The 20,728-nt window shown below is 42.4% G+C and overlaps 1 protein-coding gene across 1 annotated transcript in view; it reads right to left on the bottom strand.

Moving 5' to 3' along the window:
- LOC121293673 (dynein heavy chain 17, axonemal-like) overlaps nt 1-20,728 on the bottom strand; it is a 729,083-nt gene that overhangs the window by 78,328 nt on the left and 630,027 nt on the right. The window contains exons 65-67 of the mRNA XM_041216840.1: nt 16,099-16,303; nt 7,481-7,645; nt 7,068-7,208 (exon numbers count right to left, since the gene is read on the bottom strand). Of these exons, the coding sequence (XP_041072774.1) occupies nt 7,068-7,208; nt 7,481-7,645; nt 16,099-16,303 (511 nt within the window). The remainder of the gene's footprint in view (nt 1-7,067; nt 7,209-7,480; nt 7,646-16,098; nt 16,304-20,728) is intronic.

The raw sequence follows: 20,728 nt of genomic DNA, 5'->3' as shown, positions 1-20,728 counted from the left end.
TTTTGAGAGGGAACGGAAGCTGGTAGATAGCCTATTTTGAAACTGGTGGAAGAATTGACAGTGGTCCTCCATAGAATCTGTGGCAAAGAACTTGTTAGATTAGTATTGGAAAAGTAGCCAGAACAAGGCATCCACAGTAAAATCATAATATAAGATCATAACAATTAGGAGCAGGAACAGACCTGGTAAATGAAAGTGCTACATCTGAGAATAGCTGGAGCTAAGGAGAATTAAAGAAAATTTCTAGAGGACTGTGATATACCTATGGTTGTTCCCTACAGACGTAAATAATATTAAGATTGATGTGTCTTAAGAGAATTTTGGGGGAAATAAGAAATAAACCCGAGTGGAAAACAAATAATTTTAAGCTATAGTGTTAACTTACTCATATTTGCTTTTTAAAATTTGTTCTGTATACAATACAGTTTGCTTTGTTAAAAAGTGAAATCTTGTGGTGCAGTGCTATTGGTTAAAATGAGGTATACAAATTTATCTTAAATGTTAAAGATAAACATTTTTATCCCTAACAGGATAGTAACAACAGAATTCCAAAATGAAGAAAAAAATCATGCTTCCGAGGGACTTTAAAGCCAGGATTGGCCATGACGCCAATGTCTGTAGTGGAACCATTAGGAAAAAAGGGGACGGGAAATCCAGTGCAAATGGTGTCCTCCTGCTGACAAAGTGTGCTCAGCATGATCTCATTATAACGAGCCCTATTTTACCAGAATGACAAATACAAAACCACATGTAGGGATTCTAGATCAAAGCATTGGCATCTCCTGGATTATGTCATTGCTCAGGTCAAAGTCATATGTCATATCACTCGATCCATGATGCCTGCTGGACAGAGAATCAACTTGTTTGATTGGTGATGAACATCTGCCTAGCACCAAGATGTTGCAAGGCACAAAAGTCCAACAGGAAGAAGGTCAATGGACGGAATCGTCCCAGATTTGCACTAAGTGCAGCACCGGCTGGGTAAAATGACATTTTACCCACTGGCTGCAATGGTAGGTTTTCATGTGGTATCGTCCCAAACCTGCCACATTATTTATGCATTCACAGAATCACAGAGTGCAGAAGAAGCCCTTCAGCCCATTGAGTCTGCACCGACACGTGAGAAACACCTGACCTACCTACCTAATCCCATTTACCAGCACTTAGCCCATAGCCCTGAATGTTATGACTTGCCAAGTGCTCATCCAGGTACTTCTTAAAGGGTGTGAGGCAACCCACCTCCACCACCCTCCCAGGCAGCACATTCCAGACCATCACCACCCTCTGGGTAAAAAAGTTTTTCCTCACCTCCCCCCTAAACCTCCTGCTCCTCACCTTGAACTCGTGTCCCCTCATGACTGACCCTTCAACTAAGGGGAACAGCTGCTCCCTGTCCACGCCCCTCATAATCTTGTGCATCTCGATCAGGTCGCCCCTTAGTCTTCTCTGCTCCAACGAAAACAATCCAAGTCTATCCAACCTCTCTTCATAACTTAGATGTTTAATCCCAGGCAACATCCTGGTGAATCTCCTCTGCAGTGCAATCACATCCTTCCTATAATGTGGCAACCAGAACTGCACACAGTACTCCAGCTGTGGCCTCACCAAGGTTCTATACAACTCCAACAGGAAACACGCCATTTCGATGATAGTTGGGCTCTCTGCTCCCTCCATTACCTCACCACTTCATCACGCTGGGTACCATATCAGATGCATGCACACATCTCAATATTTCCAGGCCAGGACTACTGCAGGGAAGATGTCCACAAAAGGCCCCCAAGTGTAGCGATGCATTACTGGAATACCTTTTAGATGCCATGAAGGCCCACCATAATCTCCTGTACCCCTCTTGACAGCAGTATGGGCAGTGGTATTACCAACCAGGCTTGGGAGATGGTGGTCAGCACCAATGCCCTACAAGAAGACAGCCAACCAATGCCACTATAGGTTGAATGGTTTCATCCATTCTGCCAGGGTAACTCTCTCTTCCAAACAGTCTCAACTCGCACATTCACAGGAACATTACCACCAACTCTCTCACACACCCTCACATATCCACGAGTCTCAAATCCTCTCGACCTCACATTCTCATCCCGTCATAGCGCTGCTCACCACACAAACATTCCATGTAGTGCCATGTGTCCTGCTCACACTTTCTCCATCTATTTTCATGCAGGAGAAGCCTGCTCACATCAGCAGGGAGAGCTCCGTGTGTGTGTGCATGTGCGTGTGCATGTTGGAGCCTCAGGTAAGCATTCTCCCACGCATGCAGAATGTCCTGAGCATTTTGAATGCTGTCCACTGGGGTTCGCTTTCAGTTGTCCATCTGAGTTGACCTGGATCTCCACCAACCCACTGATCACATTCCCATGCAGCACATGACCTCACCCACCACGACTCATTTCACTTTCAATTTGAACAGCTTGGTGCTAATTTGGTTTTACTTTTGCTCCCCCATCCTTTACCATCTCCCAGTCACCCATTTCCTTTTCCCCATCACAGTTGACCCCCGCCCCGGACATCACATTCCACCTCCACTATGTTACATACCAGCCCCAACCCTTTTCCTTCAGGGATGTCCAGGTGAACCTGCAAGTTCCCTTCTTTCCCAAAAATCCCACCCCCATTCATCTCCCCGACCTCCTTTAGCCCACCCCCAGGGTCTGTGTCTGCCTCTGGGTCCCCACCAACCACTCTTGCCTTCCTTTCTATTGCTACCGTCTAACCCTCACCCTATCACGCTACCGCCTCACTCTGCCCTTGGTCATTCTCACCCTTCCTCCGTACCACACTCATCCTCAGTTCGCTCCCCAGGAGGCAAGCATTGACCTATCTGACCCCTCCTGTGCACATTCACCTTCACATCCTTCCCCCAACTCCGCACCCCTCTCCTCCCACCCTGGAACTTCTCCCACCCCAGTCCTCCCAGCCCCCGGACTCCCCTCTCCTCTCCCCTCCTGACTCCTTCCTCCAGCCTCACTCCCCTCTCCACCCCACTTACACTACCTCCCCCTGTTCTCATTCCCCATCCCCTCCCAACCCCACACCACCCTGACACCTTCATTCCTCCCTCCACCCACCAAAATTCACCGCATCCTGATTCCTCATCCTCTGTCAACCTTGGACATTCCTCTCCCAACCCCTGGTATATGTTTCTCTCAAACACAGCTGTACCTTCATTGAGCAGACCATCAACGGTGACTTTGCAACTTCCGTTGGCTGCTTTGCAGCAGAGTAATGTCCATGAGAATCCACCCAGCATGCCATGGACGTTCCTTCAGTTTGCCATTGGTGTGGGTCTCCAACATAATCTCCTCGCAGATGTCCGCGATGTGAGTTAGGCCTTGGTGGTAAGTCCCAACTTCTGCATGTCACACTTGTCATGACATATTCTGCATCGGCGTGCAATCACGCTGACGTGGACGGATGATCCAGTGGGAAGAGGGGGGGTGGGGATGGTTCAGGCGGCCTGGCCTTATAATGATATGCAGACGTATTACAAGGAGGTTCCCGATGTCCGATGGCGGGGAACTTGATTCACAATCGATAGGCTGAGAGAACAATTGCAAACTGGTTTTACGATGTTGTGAGGCCAAAAATCTGTTTTCTCGCCATATTGTGTTGCATCGTGCACACCCGATGCCAATGGGTATGGACGATTCCACCCCAGGTATCTCACCCCTCTTGCCTGGTCATGGCTGCATTGAGCTCATGGAAAAGTAAATGGCTTACAAGTCTATACACATCTCCATCATCCAACCGAGTGGTCTGCTGGAGCTGGCTCTCCACGAGAGTTGTCAGCCTTTCAATAGGAAATGCCAAGCGCACATCCATTTGAGATATGGCAGCACTCATGGCCTGGATGAATTCCATCAACCTTGCACGGATGTGCAGAATCTCTGGAATCTGCACTCGCTGTAGTTGTTGCAGCCCAGACAACTCCAAGCGCATATCATCAGCGTGGGCGCAGCTTGGACTTGGTCGCCCATTGTCCTCCAACTATCAGCAGCCTCCATTAGCTGCTCAGGTATGTCTGTTTACTTTTAAAAATAGATATTCTTTCATGTGACGTGAGCATCGCTGCCAAGGCCAGTATTTGTTGCCCATCCCGAATTACTCATGAGAATATGGTGATGAGCTGCTGCAGTCCATATTATGGAGGTAAACACGATGCTTTTAAGGAGACACAGTTGGCTCCTGGCATCACTTGAGCCTGAAGGAAACTGCATATGATTGAAGTTTGAGCTTTATTTTGAGTTATTAATTATTTAGGGAGGGATTTCAAGGTTTTTGACCCAGCAGTGCAGGAATGACGACATAATTCTAAGTCAGGATGATGTGTGGCTTGGAGGGGAACTTGCAGATGCTGGTGCCCATGACACCATTAGCCAGTGCAGTGAAGAAACCAGCAAATGGGAGATATTTGGAGCGATGCTCACAAATTGCAATTAGTTAAATTGTGTGTCTCAGTGAAGATACAGAAAGATGCATGGCCCAGCCACATGGACGATCAAGAACATTGTGTGAATTGATGTGAAAATCTCCCAACTTGCACACTGTGGATATGTGCCATTGTCAGCAACTTTATGTAAAGGCTGTCAACTGCAATTTGCAGAGTAAGAATGTATGAAATCATCTTAAAAAGGTGCTCCCAGTTCCACCAGTTGCAAATTTATAGAAACTGCCCTTGACCTTCAAGGTAGCGGAGATCGTAGGTTTGGACAGTTCTGTTGAAGGAGGCTTGACAAGTTGCTATAGTGCATTTTGAATATAGTATACACTGCTGCCAGTGGACGCTGGTGGTGGAGGGAGTGAATGTTTAAGGTGATGGATGGGGTGCCGATGAAATAGGCTGTGTTGTCCTGAATGATTTAATTTGCTCATGGGATGTCAGCATCACTGGTTAGGTCAGCATTTATTGCCCATCCCCGATTGCCTCGAAAAGGTGGTGAACCGCTGCAGTCCATGGTGTTGAGTTTCTTGAATGTTGTTGGAGCGGTACTCAGCCAAGTAAATGGAAAGTACTCCATCACACTCCCCACAGAATTCTCAGCCTCTGACCTGCCCTTGTTGTCACAATACTTATGACTGGTCCAGTTCAGTTTCTAGTCAATGGTAATCCCCCAGCTGTTGGTGGGGGAATCGATAATGACGTTGAATGTCAAGGAGAGATAGTTAGATTCTCTCTTGTTGGCAATGGTCATTGCCTGACGCTTGTGGTGCAAAAGTTATTTGGCACCTATCAGCCCAAGTTGTTGTCCAGCTTTTGCTAAACATGGACAAAGACCACTTCAGTATCTGAGCAGTCGAGAATGTTACTGAGCATTGTGAAATCACCAGTGAAGATTCCCACCTCTGACCTTATGATAGAGGGTAGGCCATTGATGAAGCAACTGAAGATGGTTGGGCATAGGGCACAAACCTAAGAAATGCAGCAATATCCTGGGACTGAAATGTTTGGCCTCCAACAAACAAAACCATCTTCCTATGTACTAGGTAGACTCCCACCTAGCCTGTGTTAGTTACACTTAAAAGGTAACCTGTGTTTATTCAATAACGTTAGAGTTGGTAGTGGGAGAACCTTACAAATGGATGACCTCTCTTTAAGACTTTGGTAGAGCCAAGACAGTTGTTCCAGTAAGGGATTTAAATAAAATGTATTTCCCAGATGAAAATAGGCTAAAAGCAGCTTGAACACCAGTGGGTCTGGAAAGACAGTCATCAACTTCATAAGCATCACATAATCAAAGAGTTGTATTGAGGGTAAAAAAAAATGTTTACATTTCTGTTTGGAGCATCCCAAAGCATGCCATACTGCCATAGAGATGGGCTGTGGGGTTAGGGGGTTTCCTTTGTTTAATTATGTGTGTATGTTTGCTCATAGAAGTCAATCAGTAGCCAGCTTAAGCTGATAGCTTGGAACAGGCAGAGAGAAAGCATTTGCCAGGAGCTGTGGGATAAGAAGCTGTACAGGAGCTGTGAGAGTGACTGGGAAAAGCAGCTTGTGTCTGTCCAAAGCCAGACCAGGGAGCATAAGGGTCATTAGGAGCCAGGGTGTTTCTGATATTTAAATCCCGAAACAAGAAGGCAGTGAAGTCTGTGCTTGAGCTGAAGAGTCCACAGTTGAGGTCTTAAAGGAAAGTTGGAGGGTCACTTAGCCAAAAGCTAAGTAAAGGATCCCCATGAAATTGTACCTCGAGGAATAGTTGAGCACTGAGGAGAAATCAAAGTGAATTCTGGAGGACTATGACATACCTTTGAATTGGTCTCAGAAGAAAAGGAAGTGAATGAACATGCTTGTAAAGTATAAGGGAACTCTACGGTGGAAGTAAAAAAAAAATGAATTTATAAAATAATCTTTATAAACCACAGTGGTGTTAGTGGTGCTTGCTTTGCTTTTTTAAAAAATATACAGTAAAGTTTTATTTTGTTTAAAAACAAGAGATCCTGTGACCTAGTTCTTTCAGTTAATCACTGGGTGTTAATTTCCCTTTAAAATGTTAACAATCCCTACCAGGATTGTAACCAGTGGTTGAAGGTAAACCTTCGTAATTTTTCATAGAGTAATTGCCTCACTTCTAATTAATGTTATGGGTTAGGACCTCAGCATTCTGATAAAGCAGTCAGATCTTTAAACTTCTTCCTGCACTGTGACCTTTACAGGATGCAATACCTCTTGCATTGGCCTGTTCTACCACCTGCACCCAGTGATGATAAGAAGCTTATCAGGAGACTCTTTTGCTGCTGAGTGTAAAGAGGGAGGTGTCCCTTTGGTTCACCTCCTCCAGTAAAACTTCCAAAGCAGTATCAGAAAATTGGGAGGTCATTTCTGCATTGCTTTAACAAGACATTTTGGCTGTTCAATCAGAGTTCAGCCAAAGTGCAACTTCACTAGAAGAGGTGTAGGCTGCCTTTAAATGAGGTCAATGATTTTTTTTTATCCCATCCCCAATTAACTTGCCAATGAACAATGCAAGTAATGTTGTAACCTTGTCAATTTTAATCAAAGTGGGTCATGTGCTCTAATCTGCCTCTCAAAAATGTAATTGGGCTTAGCAGACATTTACCTTGAGAGAGAACTGGTAAATAGGGTTGATCTTATTGAGGTCATCAATAACGAAGTAGAGTAAGGATGCTCTCAGTGCAGCAGGTCTATAGTTTTCTCTTGCTTCATTTATTTTAACTTCTGTTATCCTTGCTTCAGCCACCTGCATAAACACATTGTGCGAGGAGCAAGTTCAGAATAATTATTCTCTGCAGCTCAGTTTTCCATAAATACCACAGTTCTGCAACTGTTTCTTATTGAAACAGGATATGCAAAGGCAGTATTCCATCAGGTGTTCTTTTCTATCTGTGATTGTGATAAGATACAATGCATTGCTCCAAAGATTTAAGGAATTCTTATCATTGCAGATCTCATTTCCAAACAGTAAAAATAATTCATGAATATAAACACCAAATTTAACACTAAGTAGCTGACCTTCTGTTCTATTTCAGTTGCAGTGTGTTTAGTTGTCTCTAGGTTCTCTACCAGAGCTGTATCACCAAGGAAATTTCCAGAAGCTCCTGAGAGTCGTGCTAGAAGGGAGTCTTCTAACTGTTTAAGAACAATCTTGAACTCATTCTGTTGAGTTGTAAGTCTTGCCTAAAATAATACAAATATTTGTTGTTAGATCTTAAGAAACCTTCTGCATGGGGCTGATTTTATAGATAGGGAGGAAGTGGAAATCATGGCTATGATCTCCAGAATTTCTTTTATTGAAAAAATATTTGTATTGAAAATCAAAGATTAGGGCTAATTCTATAGAACTGTACTCAAAAGGATGGAAAATTGTGGGGAGTAAGCCCGCAATTATCCAACAAATGGTTTTACAGGATAGTTTCCCTGTTGGGAGCACACTTTAGAAAAATTGGCCATGCAGGATGTCCTTCCTTTTTGAATCAAGGGTATGATTTATAAATTGCTTCAGTGAATCATTAATTCAAGCGCTTTTGTTGTGAACAATTCTCAAAGACCAAATTCTGTTTAAGATGTTTCTCTGTAGGAACTTTAGTTACTGCAGGGAGCATTATAAAGTGATATAAAACCCTTGGGGGTAGAAACACATCTTGGATAGCGGATCAAAATAGGTAGTATCAGATTGGTCACCTAGTATACACTGTGCCTGATATTTAGTTCCATAGATGTGTTCTTCACAGCACCACTTAAGTCTTACAAAAGCCATAGCTCTCACCCAGTGTTTTCTCTTACTGGTCTTCACAGTCTATCCCTGTTGCTGAGCTGCCACATGTGCCAATGAATTCTTCCATCTCCCTAATAACCTACTTTGATCCTGCAAACTTCCATTACTGAATTCTAGGCTGTGACCCAGAAATCACTAAAAATTTTCTTAAAGTAAATACTGTACTTATACTAACATTGTAATGATCATTTTTCTAAATTCCCTGCCCCTTTCAGATAGTTAAGCAATAAAATTGAGTACATAGTTTACAGCCACAGGAGGGGTAAAGATGACTCCCCTGTCTTACCACCCTAAGTCTGACCGTAACAGATGAAAGCAAAATACTGCAGATGCTAGAAATCTGAAACAAAAACAGAAAATGCTAGAAAAACTCAGTCTAGCAGCATCTGTGGAGGGAGAAGAAGAGTAAACTTTCTGAGTCCATATGACCCTTCTTCAAACCGTAACAGGGTTTGTTGTGAATTTAGAAAGGATAAAGGTATTTTACTCAGTGTCTGTGTTTAACAATTTATGTACTGATTGCAAAGAAATGAGCCTATGTGCTTTCTTGAGATTTAGAATAAAAAGAGGTTAGAGTTTATTGTTTAAAACCCACCTAGGTAAAGGTAGCAAAACATTTAAAAAGATAAATCTGTGATTCTTGAACTTCTGCAACCCATATTCACACACACACATGCAAAAGTTACAAGTTATTCTGTAGGTAGTTAATTTTTTTTAGTCAAATTGAGATTCAGTGCTGAAAGATAAAGAAATTGAGATTTCACTGTTTGAGTTCTTGGCTTCATTACTGTGGCTGCAACAGAGATTTTTCCCAAGTTCCTTTAGATTCTACGAGTTGAGTTAAAGCTCATGTAACTGCAATTGCTGAAGACAATTTATTTTTAATCCGTAATTCGTCTCTTCTGGAAGTTGATGGGTTTTGCAACTGAGGTTCCTTTCGATGGAGAATTTACTATCTCTATGCGGGAATTTTAAACTTTAAGAGATAGGGCCTTAACTTGAGAGAGGAGAGAAGGGAGCCCCTGCTGCTCCATTGGCAGTTTTTCCACTATTCAACCCCCAATACAACATGCAAGCTGCAAACAAAGATTTCAAGATGGTTATTTCTGTCACATGAAGACATATCTCCATATAACAATTGTTCTAGCAAATTTTGTCTCTACTGGGCAGGTTGTCTTATAGAAATGTAAATTTAGGTCCAGTACATTTGAAGTGGTTCTTGACATCCTAAGGTTTGAAATTCCAGAGAAGGACCTGCTGTTGCATGTCTGTATTATGTTCCACATTGGGAATTTCCAAAAAAGGTCACTGGCAATACTAGACATCAGGTGACTTGTGACAGCCATCTTTAGTCAGTGTATTTCTTGTTTTTAAGGTGTCCTTTTTAAACAGTTCAGGATATATTTTTAGATGGCCAGGGAAATAATAGATTAATATCACAATTGCACACATCACATCACCATGATACCTCCATCTCATGAGGAATGAAACATGATTTTCAATGAGTATTTCATTACAAATGTCCAAATATTAAGAGAATGAAAACAATACATGCACACCCATTCACACTTTGAATCTAATTGCATCCGTTCTGCTCAACTGTGGTTTTGATAACCAGATTACCCTAACCTGTGTTAGACTCTGGATAACATGCTCTTGCACAGCTATTAGTTTTCAGGTGGTTGGTTACAAATGTCACCCATCTTCATTTGAAGAGATTAGACTGACATCAGGATTCTAAATTTGCTTTTTTATGGCATGACAGATAATTTTGTCAGAAAGCCTATGCCTTTTCCCTGCTGAAATCTCAGATTAAATATTTTGGGGTTTGGTTGTTTTACATATGTTTGCTCCCAGATTGCTGGTAGCCAGCCAAGTTACTCTTGAGTAGAGATATTCTGTACTCCCCATTCTGTACTCCTTCATGCTACTTAGCACAGATCAGGCTCTTAGCATGCAAATTTTCCTGATTACTAGCCTGGTCTACTCTGGTTTTAACCCCTCACTGTCCACCTCCATAACCTGTAAATTTATTAGCTTAAACCCAGACATTTTACAAATCTGATTTCTAGAAGGTTAGTGAGCTGTAATTTGATTCTGGCTTCCTGTAAGAATTCTGGACTGTCATCTGGCACTTCACTTTTGGTGAATTATCCATCACTGTTAGGTTGGTTGAGGTTTAAATCTTGGTCTGTTTCATTTTGCTTACCAATGGTTAACCCTGCATGTGTTTTAATGCTATTCCCCTTGTGATCTTCACAAGTGTTGCCTACTTTGGGGTTTGTTCCTTTCTCTTCCTCCTTTGTTTTGGGAACGGGCATTTCCCTAACCTGTTCCCTGTCCCCTGGAACACTACTGCCCCTAAATGGATGTTCAGGTCCTGCTGTACTTCACTGTGGCTCTTCAACTGAATAGGGATCATCCTCACTCTTTCTTGGTCTACATGGGAACTTGCCCTGTCCCCATTTAAAATCTACCAATAAAGTGTTTACTAAACAGATTACTGGTTCTTTTCCTTCATCCTTTTTAACCTTTACAGGCCCCTCATGGATCTCTTACTTCTGCCAGCCTGGCCACAGCCCTTTAAAAACTTAAGTGGCTTTTCTTTAACCATGTCAACCTTCACAGGGTCTACCTTGACTCTTTAATTCAGCTGGCCTGGCTTCGGCCCTTTTAAATTCAAATGGCTGTCCCTTAGCTACTTCAAACCTCACGGTTTCTATCCAGATCCATTTTATATCTAGTGGCCTAGCTTTCACCTTTTTAAGACCAAGGTTGGGATTTCCCTTGCCCGCTGGCATCAGGCGTGTTCGGTGGTGTGAGCAGATAATATGGCAAGAAGGCCAAAAATCGGTTTCACGTTAGCATGCAGCCAGTTTGTGATCGTCCGCTCAGCCTGTCGATGGCAGGCCAAGTTTCCCGTCAGCAGATGTCAGAAAGCGCATTGTAATATATCATAAGCCAGCTCACTGGACTCATCCCCCTCCCCACTGGATTATCCACCCACATCGGCGCCAAAACATGCCCATGTGTTACACAATAGCATATATAAGGCATGCACTTGGCGAGCTGCACTTTGCTTGGGACTTCAAGGTTTGTCTGCCTACCTTGCTTTGGTCACACTCATCAGCACCAGGCTTCACAGGCAGCACCACATCACTTTTGGAGGGGCTCACAGGCAGGTGAGCCTCCCCACCAGATCAGCCACATGTGCATGGCTTTTCAATGGCTGCAGGACTAGGGCTTGCTTGGGGAAGGGGGAAAAGTAATCTTGGGCAAGGGGAGAGGCTGCAGGACAAGAGCTGTGCCGGGGAAGGAGGATATCTCAGGATGTGTGTGAGGGCATATGTTTATCTTTGCAAGTGGCCTCAAGATGGTGAGTCTGAGGAGGCAGTCTCCAGAGGAGATGAGGCCAGATGGACATGTGAGGGTCTGTGTGTGAGAATGGGTGGTGATATCCCTTGAGCTGGGAGTGAGTGAGATGCCAGTGAGTATGTGATAGGCTAGAGCGAGTGAGTTTAGAGTGATGAGATGGTTGCTATATCCTGGCTGCACAGATGAGGTCATTCATCCTCTATCTGCTTTGGATGGCCAACCTCTTCTGTGCAGCATTTGCACTGCTCACCACTACCATCGCCTACCAAGCCGGAGTGGTAATGTAGCTGCCCCTCCTGCTGCCAGAGCAGGGATAGAGGACGTCACAGCGGGGCCACCAAGGCATCCAAAAGGTGCTTGAGGGCTGCAGTCATCTTGACTTTCAGGGCCATGTCTTCTTTGCTGCAGTCCTGGGCTGGAAGTACTGAGTGCAGCTGTACTTTAAATGTGGTGCTTGGCATAATGAAGCGGCAAGGTGACAGGGTGGCAGGGGAATTGGAACCTGCCTGTCATTGAAACGGAATACATAATTTTTGCGGCGGATTTGGGATGATATGGCGTGAAAAGTCACCATTGTGGCCGGGGAGTAAAATATTGTTTCTCCCCCATCTGCTACTGCACTTAGTGCAAATCTGGGACGATTCTGCCCAAGTATCTCTTCTCTAGCTACCGAACTCACGGATTTTACCCTGACCAGTTGTACTTCTACTGGCCTAGCTTCAGCCTTTTTAAGTCCAAATAGCTCTTCTGTAGCTATCTCAACCTTCACAGATTCTATCGACCCTGTTGGACTTCCAAACCTCTCGTGGTTCCTTACGCTTCAGCAGCTTCCTACTGGCTGTCAATGTCTTTTCAATCTCTCTGGACTGTCCCTGAATTTTCAGGAGTACTATTTTCCAGCCTGCCTCAACCTCCCTATGCAGTTCACATATTATCTCTCTCTCACTCTCTCTCCAATGCTTATAGCTGCATTTGCACTAATTGTATTTTTTTCTCTTTCACTTGTCTCAGGTTTGCAACCAAATTCTCTGGCCAACAGTTTTAATATTTCAAATCTTCTGGCTTTCAGAAAAAATTCTAACTTCAATTCCTTCTAGACATATTTTCTAACTACTTGATGGACAGAACCTTTAAATCCCCAAAAGTAATTTCCATCTGTTCGAGAAAGCCACTGGCATCAAATGTCCATATTTTTGATAGTACTGCAGCACTGTATACAAGAAAGCCTGGACTGGGCTTTTTAAATTTCTGTCTAGGGTTTAATTTAGTTCCCACTTCCAATTACCCTCGTAGTCTGTGGTTTCAAATAGCTCATTGTCAGTGGATTCAAATCCAGACATTAGCATCCAAATTTCTGTTACGGCCATGTGAGGAGGAATAAAGTAGGATCCCCCGTCCTACCACCCCAAGTCTGACCGTAACAGGGTTTGTTGTGAATTTAAAAAGGAAGGAGATATTTAACTCAACGGGTCTGAACTTTCTCGGAGTGGCAATCAGCATTGGGTGTGGGGGAGGGAGTCCACTGGCGGGTAGGGGCATGGGGAGATTCTGGTGGGGGTGGGAGTAGTGGGAGGATGGTGATCAGATTGGGTCTCTGCAGTAGTTACCCAGAAGATAGAAGTGATTTTAATTCTTCCACCTTTTTTTGGTAACTATTGACCCAACCCATTTGGAACCATCCGAAATTTGAAATTTAAAATCACATTTTTGGATGGTTCCCAATTGCCCAGGAGAAGTTTGCATTTATCTGTGAACTTCCAAAGGGGATTCCCTAGCGTATCTTTGGAGCACCACCCCAATACCAAACTAAGGACCAACGTCTGTTTAACCGTTTACATGCTGATTGCAAAGAAACAAATCTGACAGGCTTGCTTGAGGTTTAAAACAAAAAGGGATTAGATTTTATTGAGTTCAAAACGCACCCAGGTAAAGTCCGCTAAATATTTTAAAAGGTAGTGTTATGGCAGGTGGTAATTGCCAGGCTGACCAAATTCCAGAGGGAAACTTGGTCGAGCTATTACAATGATTTGCAATTTATATTTTTTACTATGAGAAGGTATATGTACTGAAGTCAGAAGTAAAGATTCCACTACCACTTTTGGAGATTTTAAATATTTGATTAAAACATTTATTAAAAAAAGAAAACCTTAAATCACATAAGCTTACTTTTATACAGTTAAATTTAGACTCATAACATTTCCCAAAATATTTCCATTTAGCTAGACTCACAAATAAATGCCACTTTTCAGGCAAGAGTCCCTATAGATGTTTAATCTATATTAAAAAAATCCAGTAATATAACTGTAAGGCACCCACTGTTCTTATGGGGGAGGTATTTCACAGGCTTCTTTCTCCTTCTCACTTGACAATGGAAGTCAAAGGCTTGTACCAAAACCTTGCTTCCTGGAACAAACAAACACTTCTCTGGGGTGGCTAGAGGCTGCTTACTTCACAGGTCTGTCCTCACACTGCACAATCAAGATATCACATGGCCACACCTGTCATACAGCTTTCAATCTTTCCTTAAATACGTTTTTCTCTTTCATCTTTAAACCCATTGGACAGAACTTTACAGCCCTGTTTCGGCAGGGACGGGGCTATAAATTGCGGTGGGCCACTATAAATGCCATTGACAACAGAGGAAACGTAAAATCCCGCTGTCGTAAAATTCTGCCCATTGTTCTAACTTTCTCTGGAAGTTACCCTTCTCAGAATATAAAAATCTTTCATGTTGTCTTTATGGCCAATACTTTCAGGAAAATAAACTTAATAACTTTGCTTTATTCATTTATGATCTTTGCCAGTTATAAAACTTCCTTTTATTTCTCTTTGAAATCCAACAGTTGAAAAAAATCAACTCCCCATTTACCTCCTAATGCAAATTCCTAGTTATGTTGTCTTTACTTATATCCCATTTTAGCTCACTCATCTCCACATCTAAATGCCTGCTTTTACACCTAACCCTTCGATGATTTAAACCTTGCAGTCGAACTGTCTTCAGTTTAATTAAATTAGTCACAGACACACAAACATACACACAGCCCCCACAAGCCTTCTTTGCATTATCTCAAGTAATATTGGAAAAAATTATATTTTTCTTTACAGTAGTCCTGTGATTCTCAAACTTTTGCGACCCACAAAGTTGTTGAATGTGCAAACTGATGTGCAGTGACAGCAGTAAATTATCTGGTATTTTGGTGAACAATGGAACAAATAGCATATCTCCATAACCAATGGGATTAAAAGATTGAGAAATAATAGGGTGAGAGGGAGGATGAATTAAAGTGGGTGCATTTAATATCAATTATGTACAGATTAAGAAATAAATGGAGGGAAAGATTGGAATGTGAGAGAGGAAAAAGCAACAGAATGGAGGAGAAAAAATATTAGAAATAAAAATTCATAATTTTTAAAAGCTAAAGTAGTTCACAATCTGAAGGGATGAAGTTCTATACTTACAATCAATGTTTCACTAAGTTGCATGGATCTGGGGCTGCACAGCAGCCTGAAAGGTACGCATATCTTGTTCTGTGACAAATAACACATATGCACAACCCCGCAGAAAAACTTAAAGAGACTGCCCAATGAAAAAACAGGTTGTGCACAACAACTAAATTTGAAAGAGAATATTGTTTACAGCTGTTTACTTATTGGACAAGAGAAGTTCATTGGCAGACATTAATTATTGTCAACACAAAAACAGAATTACCTGGAAAAACTCAGCAGGTCTGGCAGCATCGGCGGAGAAGAAAAGAGTTGACGTTTCGAGTCCTCATGAACTTCTGTCGAAGGGTCATGAGGACTCAAAACGTCAACTCTTTTCTTCTCCGCCGATGCTGCCAGACCTGCTGAGTTTTTCCAGGTAATTCTGTTTTTGTTTTGGATTTCCAGCATCCGCAGTTTTTTGTTTTTATCTATTTTATCCATTTATTAATTATTGTCATGTTGTTAAAGGGGATTATTCTCTGTTAATTTTCTATGGCAAGTTTAATGGGCAATTAATGTGCAAATGCAGGAACTCCTTGAAAATCACATGGAGCTCAATTACAAGGTGGCAACTTGTGCCGAATCACGATTTATGGTGTATCTGTTCATTGTTACAAGTTGCCGGATGATTTGCGCATTAATATCGGCATGTCCTTCACATGTCACTAGTTTCTCAACAAAATCTGGCTATGATATTATTCAAGAGTACTGTTTTACAATTTCCACAGAAGTAAGAACAACATCACATTTGAGTGCAAAGATATTGCTAACAGTCCCATAAAGACCCAAATAATAAAAAAATCACTATTGTATTACCATTCATAAATGACCCTGATCATATATTCTATATTAATAGCATAAGATCATATATTCTTCAACTGAGCAATGACATGAGAAGTGCACTATTGTGACAAAATGTGTGTTATATTTACTTAGCCTTTGTGTGTAATTCTTCAAATATGTCTTTCTATCTTTTTATCTATCTAAAATATACCTTCAGTTCTTCTAAATCAGGGCGTTCTTTAGCAACCACAGCAGCCAGTAGCTGATCTTCCAGGCCATCTCTTGTTACAAGGAAATTAATCAAAGTACACTGAGCTTGCATTTCTGGCTTGAAATGAGGATTAAAATACTTGGTCTGAAGTATCATTCTGAAGTTGGGATGATATTCAACTTCTTTATCTCCTATATGGATATACCTAAATATGTATTAAAATATTAGTTATTGTGTTTTATAAGCTAGAACAGTTAGTTTATTAACTAAATTTGTAATAGTTTTGTAGCACAAAAAGATAGGAAGTCTTATGATTAACTTTAGTCTGATTGTTGATTGTTCAGGAAAGGGGAATTCAGATCTTACTAGTTCTGAACCCTTTATATGTAGCCTTTGGAATTCTGGAGTTTCCTGGGAGTGTGGTGCTGGGCTTACAACTGTATCAGCAGTCAAAGCAGACACATTGCAGCCATATTAATGAGGCAGGAGAAGACATTTTCTCCCCGTTCATTTTGGAGGAATGCTCACTGTGCACCTTAGCATTGACATACTATAGTAACAAATACTAGTACAATCAATATCCTGCAGGGTAACCATTGACCAGAAACTGAACTGGGCTACAGGAGCAGGTCAGAGGCTGGGAGTTCCATGACAAACAACTCACCTCCTGGCTCCCTAAAGCCTGTCCACTGTCTACAAGGCACAAGTCAGAAGTGTGATGGCATGCTCTCCACTTGCTTGGATGACTACAGTTCGAACAACACACAAGAAATTCAACATCATCCAGGACCAAGTAGCCCTCTTGATTGGCATCCCATCCACACCTTCAATGTTCACTTCCCCCAACAACGACGCACAATAGCAGTAGTGTTTACAATCTACAAGATGCACTGCAGCAACTCAGCAAGGGTCCTTCAACAGCATTTTCCAAACCCGCAACCTCTACCATGTAGAAGAATAAGGACAGCAGATGCATGGGAACACTGCCAGCTGCAAGTTCCCCTTCAAGCCACACACCATTCTGACTTGGAACTATATTGCCATTTCTTCACTATCAGTGGGTCAAAATCTTGCAACTCCCTTCCTAAAAACATGTGGGTGTGCCTACACCATATGGATTGTAGTGGTCCAAAAAATATTTTGCCACTACCTTCTCAAGGCAATTAGGGATGGGAAATGAATGCTGGCCTAGCCAGCAATGCACACATCCTGTGAAAGAGTAAAAAACAATGCCTGGTAAGGCTCAGGATTGATCCGGGGCAGGGTGAAGACAGGAAGGTAAGTGTTTGTTTTTTTCCCCCACATTTCAGGATGTTTTCAGGTAATTAGGCCTTTTTGGGGGTTTACCTCCAGCAGCAGCAGCCAAATGGCCTCTATAGCAAATTTGATCATGCAATAGATACCTTTGAGAATTCAGTGGTGTCAGTTGCTCCCTGAAGCTTTCTGAGACTAGTAGATAGGTGAAGATGAGGTCAAAAAGATTATTCCCATGTGTTAGTTCTCTCAGCATCTGCACAAACCCAGTCTGACAGCTCTGTCCTTCAGGACTCAATCAGTGGTGGTACTACAGAGTCACTCTTGGTGATGGATATCGAAGACCTCCCCCCACCCTCAACCCCCCCAGGGAAGATTAGGTAGGTGGTAATCAGCAAGTGACTTCCTTATCCATGCTTAACCTGAAACCACAGAACTTCATGGAATCCACAACCAATGTGCCAATACCACCACTTAATTGTATACCACAATAGCCCCAGCTCAAGTGGGTATGTCCTGTTGTTACAACAGGATATAAGCAAGAATAATGATGGAGGAGTCTTGTTTAATATGCATGATTCTGTGAGCATGACCATGTTGGATTGTTGCTTGAATAGCCTCTGAAACAATCCCCCCAAATTCGATCCAAAGTATTCAGATGTTAGTGAGGCATACTTTCATAGTGAACTGTACTGAGTTTGCTATTTATGTGTTCTGTTTCAATACCCAGGTCACAGCTGAATGATCTGTCTGGTTATGCTCTTTTTATTCTTTGTAGCAGTTTGATATGACTGTATGACTTGCCAGGTCAGTTCGGGGGAAGTTAAGAGTCAACCCTTTGGTATGGGATTGGAGTCACATCTAGGTGAGACAGGGTAAGGACAGCAGGATTCTACACCTAAAGGACATTCCAAAATAAGTTGGATTTTGACGACAATCTAGCAGCTCCATGATCACTTTTACTGATACCAGTCTTTATTTCCATATTTTTAAAACTGAAATCTAATTCTCAAATTGTTATGATGGGATTTAAGTTCATGTTCTCTAGGTTATTAGTCCTTTCATTTAGATAACCACAATGCCACCATACCCTGTATGATACTTTTTTAAAAATTCATTCATGGGCTGTCAGCATAGCTGGCTAAACCAGCATTTATTGCCCATCCCCAATTGCCCTTGAGAAGCTGCCTCTTGAACCGCTGCAGTCCATGTGATGTAGGCACACCCACAGTGCTGTTAGGGAGGGAGTTCCAGGATATTGACCCAGCAACAGTGAAGGAATGGCAATATAATTCCAAGTCAGGTTGGTGAGTGGCTTAGAGGGGAACTTCCAGGTGGTGGTGTTCCCATGCATCTGCTGCCCTTGTCCTTCTAGATGGTAGATGTTGTGGGTTTAGAAGATGCTGTCTAAGGAGTCTTGGTGAGTTCCTGCATTGCAACTTGTAGATCGTACACACTGGCGCCACTGGAGCAGTGGAGAGAATGAATGTTTGTGGATGGGGGTCCCAATCAAGCGGGCTGTTTTGTCCTGGATGGTGTCAAGCTTCTTGAGTGTTGTTGGAGCTGCACTCATCCAGGCAATAGTATAGTCCAGGAATGTGTACCCCCTAATTTTTTTCTGCTGTGTACGGGTCCTTTGAATTTTTTTGCACAACTGCATGGGAACTTTTGGGTTGCTGTTCAGTTACACAGCTTAGAGAGTGCTTGTGATTTGGACTAGATAGTTATTTCCTTTTGCATGTTTGTTTCTTGAATCTCCCCAAAATGACTCAGTTAACATAAGGTGTAGTAAAGTTAGGCTCAAATTGTAAACATTTTTTATTTCACACTAAGGTAAAATGTGTAAAGGAATAGGTATGATCAGAGTTGTTTAGTTCAAACATAAGAATTGAAAGTAAAAGCAGGTGATGCCACCCCCACTTTTGTGGGCCACCTTACTTAACCTAAGCAAGATGTTTTCTAGCTAATCCTCAACATTTCCGATCTATTTATCTCAGTGAAGGCCTTCGAGTTTAGACCAGGCTTATCCAATCTTTCCATGAGGGGGGACACATTTCAATTTTTTTCTCACCTATGGGGCCGATGAGCAAGTTTCAGCAAGATGAGGTGTGGCACAACATTAGATGTGAATTTTGAAAAAAAATCAACATCAGAACAATAAATTGATATTTTCTTTTTAAAGTACTTAATAAAAATGACCATTAAAATGTGTCAAGCAGTAGACTAATCAATAAAACCATTTTTCCTTTTCTCTCAAGAAGCAGAGCTAGAGAGAGACAGACTAGCCTCCAAGTCCTGGTCACCAAGGAAAGGGCGGAGACCAAAAATAAGCTAGGAGCTGGATTTAACAAACACTGATCTTGCATTCACCTCTAGTACACACATTCTGATCTGGCCTCAATGGAATTCATATGACAGTGGGGTTGGAATCTTGTTGCCTTTCAGCCTGAGTTTCCCTTCTCTCCCAGCCTACTTTGTGGTTTTTGGTGAAGGAGGAGGAGGAGGAGGAGGAGGAGAGGGAGGGTGTGTGGGTATGTCTGGTTCACTCCCAGTCTCAGGTTTCTCACTGTCATCTGCTCACTCTCACAGACTCATTTATACACAGGCTCACACACACACTCTCTCTCATACACACAGATTCACTTACTGTCTCCACTCGGGCATGTGAGATTTGGACACTTTCCCTCAGGAGGAATCAATCAGGAGGCGACAGGCAGGACCTCCATTCATTTGGTGAGTTTTCTCGACCTCCTCCTGATTACCAAACACTTGTTGCTTCCTGCTTGCCACCCTTCTCACTGCCCCTCTCCCAAGTCCTTGTTTGGGAACACTCATAGAGTGATCAGCCAATCAGCATATCAGCAAGCAGCATGATTTCATCTCATGTTCTCAGCCAGCTTTGTATGTATTTTTCTGCAGATTTTGATATTTATTTCTGTATTTTTTTTAAAAAGATATATATATATAGTGTTTAGTTATGTGTTATTAATAAACAGTTATTGTTCAACCATACAAGCTTCTAGACCTTTTCATGAGCCAACATACAACCTTACAACATGGTGGTTGCAGGTGAAGAACCCCAAAATCCCTAAGAATGAAGAAGTAAAAAAAGCAACAAGTGTTTGGTAATCAGGAGGAGGTTGAGAAAACTCACCGAATGACGGGAGGTCCTGCCTGTCGCCTCCTGATTGATTCCTCCTGAGGGAAGGTGTCCAAATCTCACATGCCCGAGTGGAGACAGTCGGTGTAAGTGAATCTGTGTGTATGAGAGACACTGTGTATGTGAGCCTTTGTGTAAGTGAGTCTGTGAGAGTGAGCAGAGGACAGTGAGAAACCTGAGACTGGGAGTGAACCAGACATACCCACACACCCTCCT

Source organism: Carcharodon carcharias, chromosome 22 (genome assembly GCF_017639515.1).
Source record: "Carcharodon carcharias isolate sCarCar2 chromosome 22, sCarCar2.pri, whole genome shotgun sequence".
NCBI lineage: Eukaryota > Metazoa > Chordata > Chondrichthyes > Lamniformes > Lamnidae > Carcharodon > Carcharodon carcharias.
The sequence above is the reverse complement of the archived record's forward strand: the minus strand, read 5'-3'. Positions and strand labels throughout refer to the sequence as shown.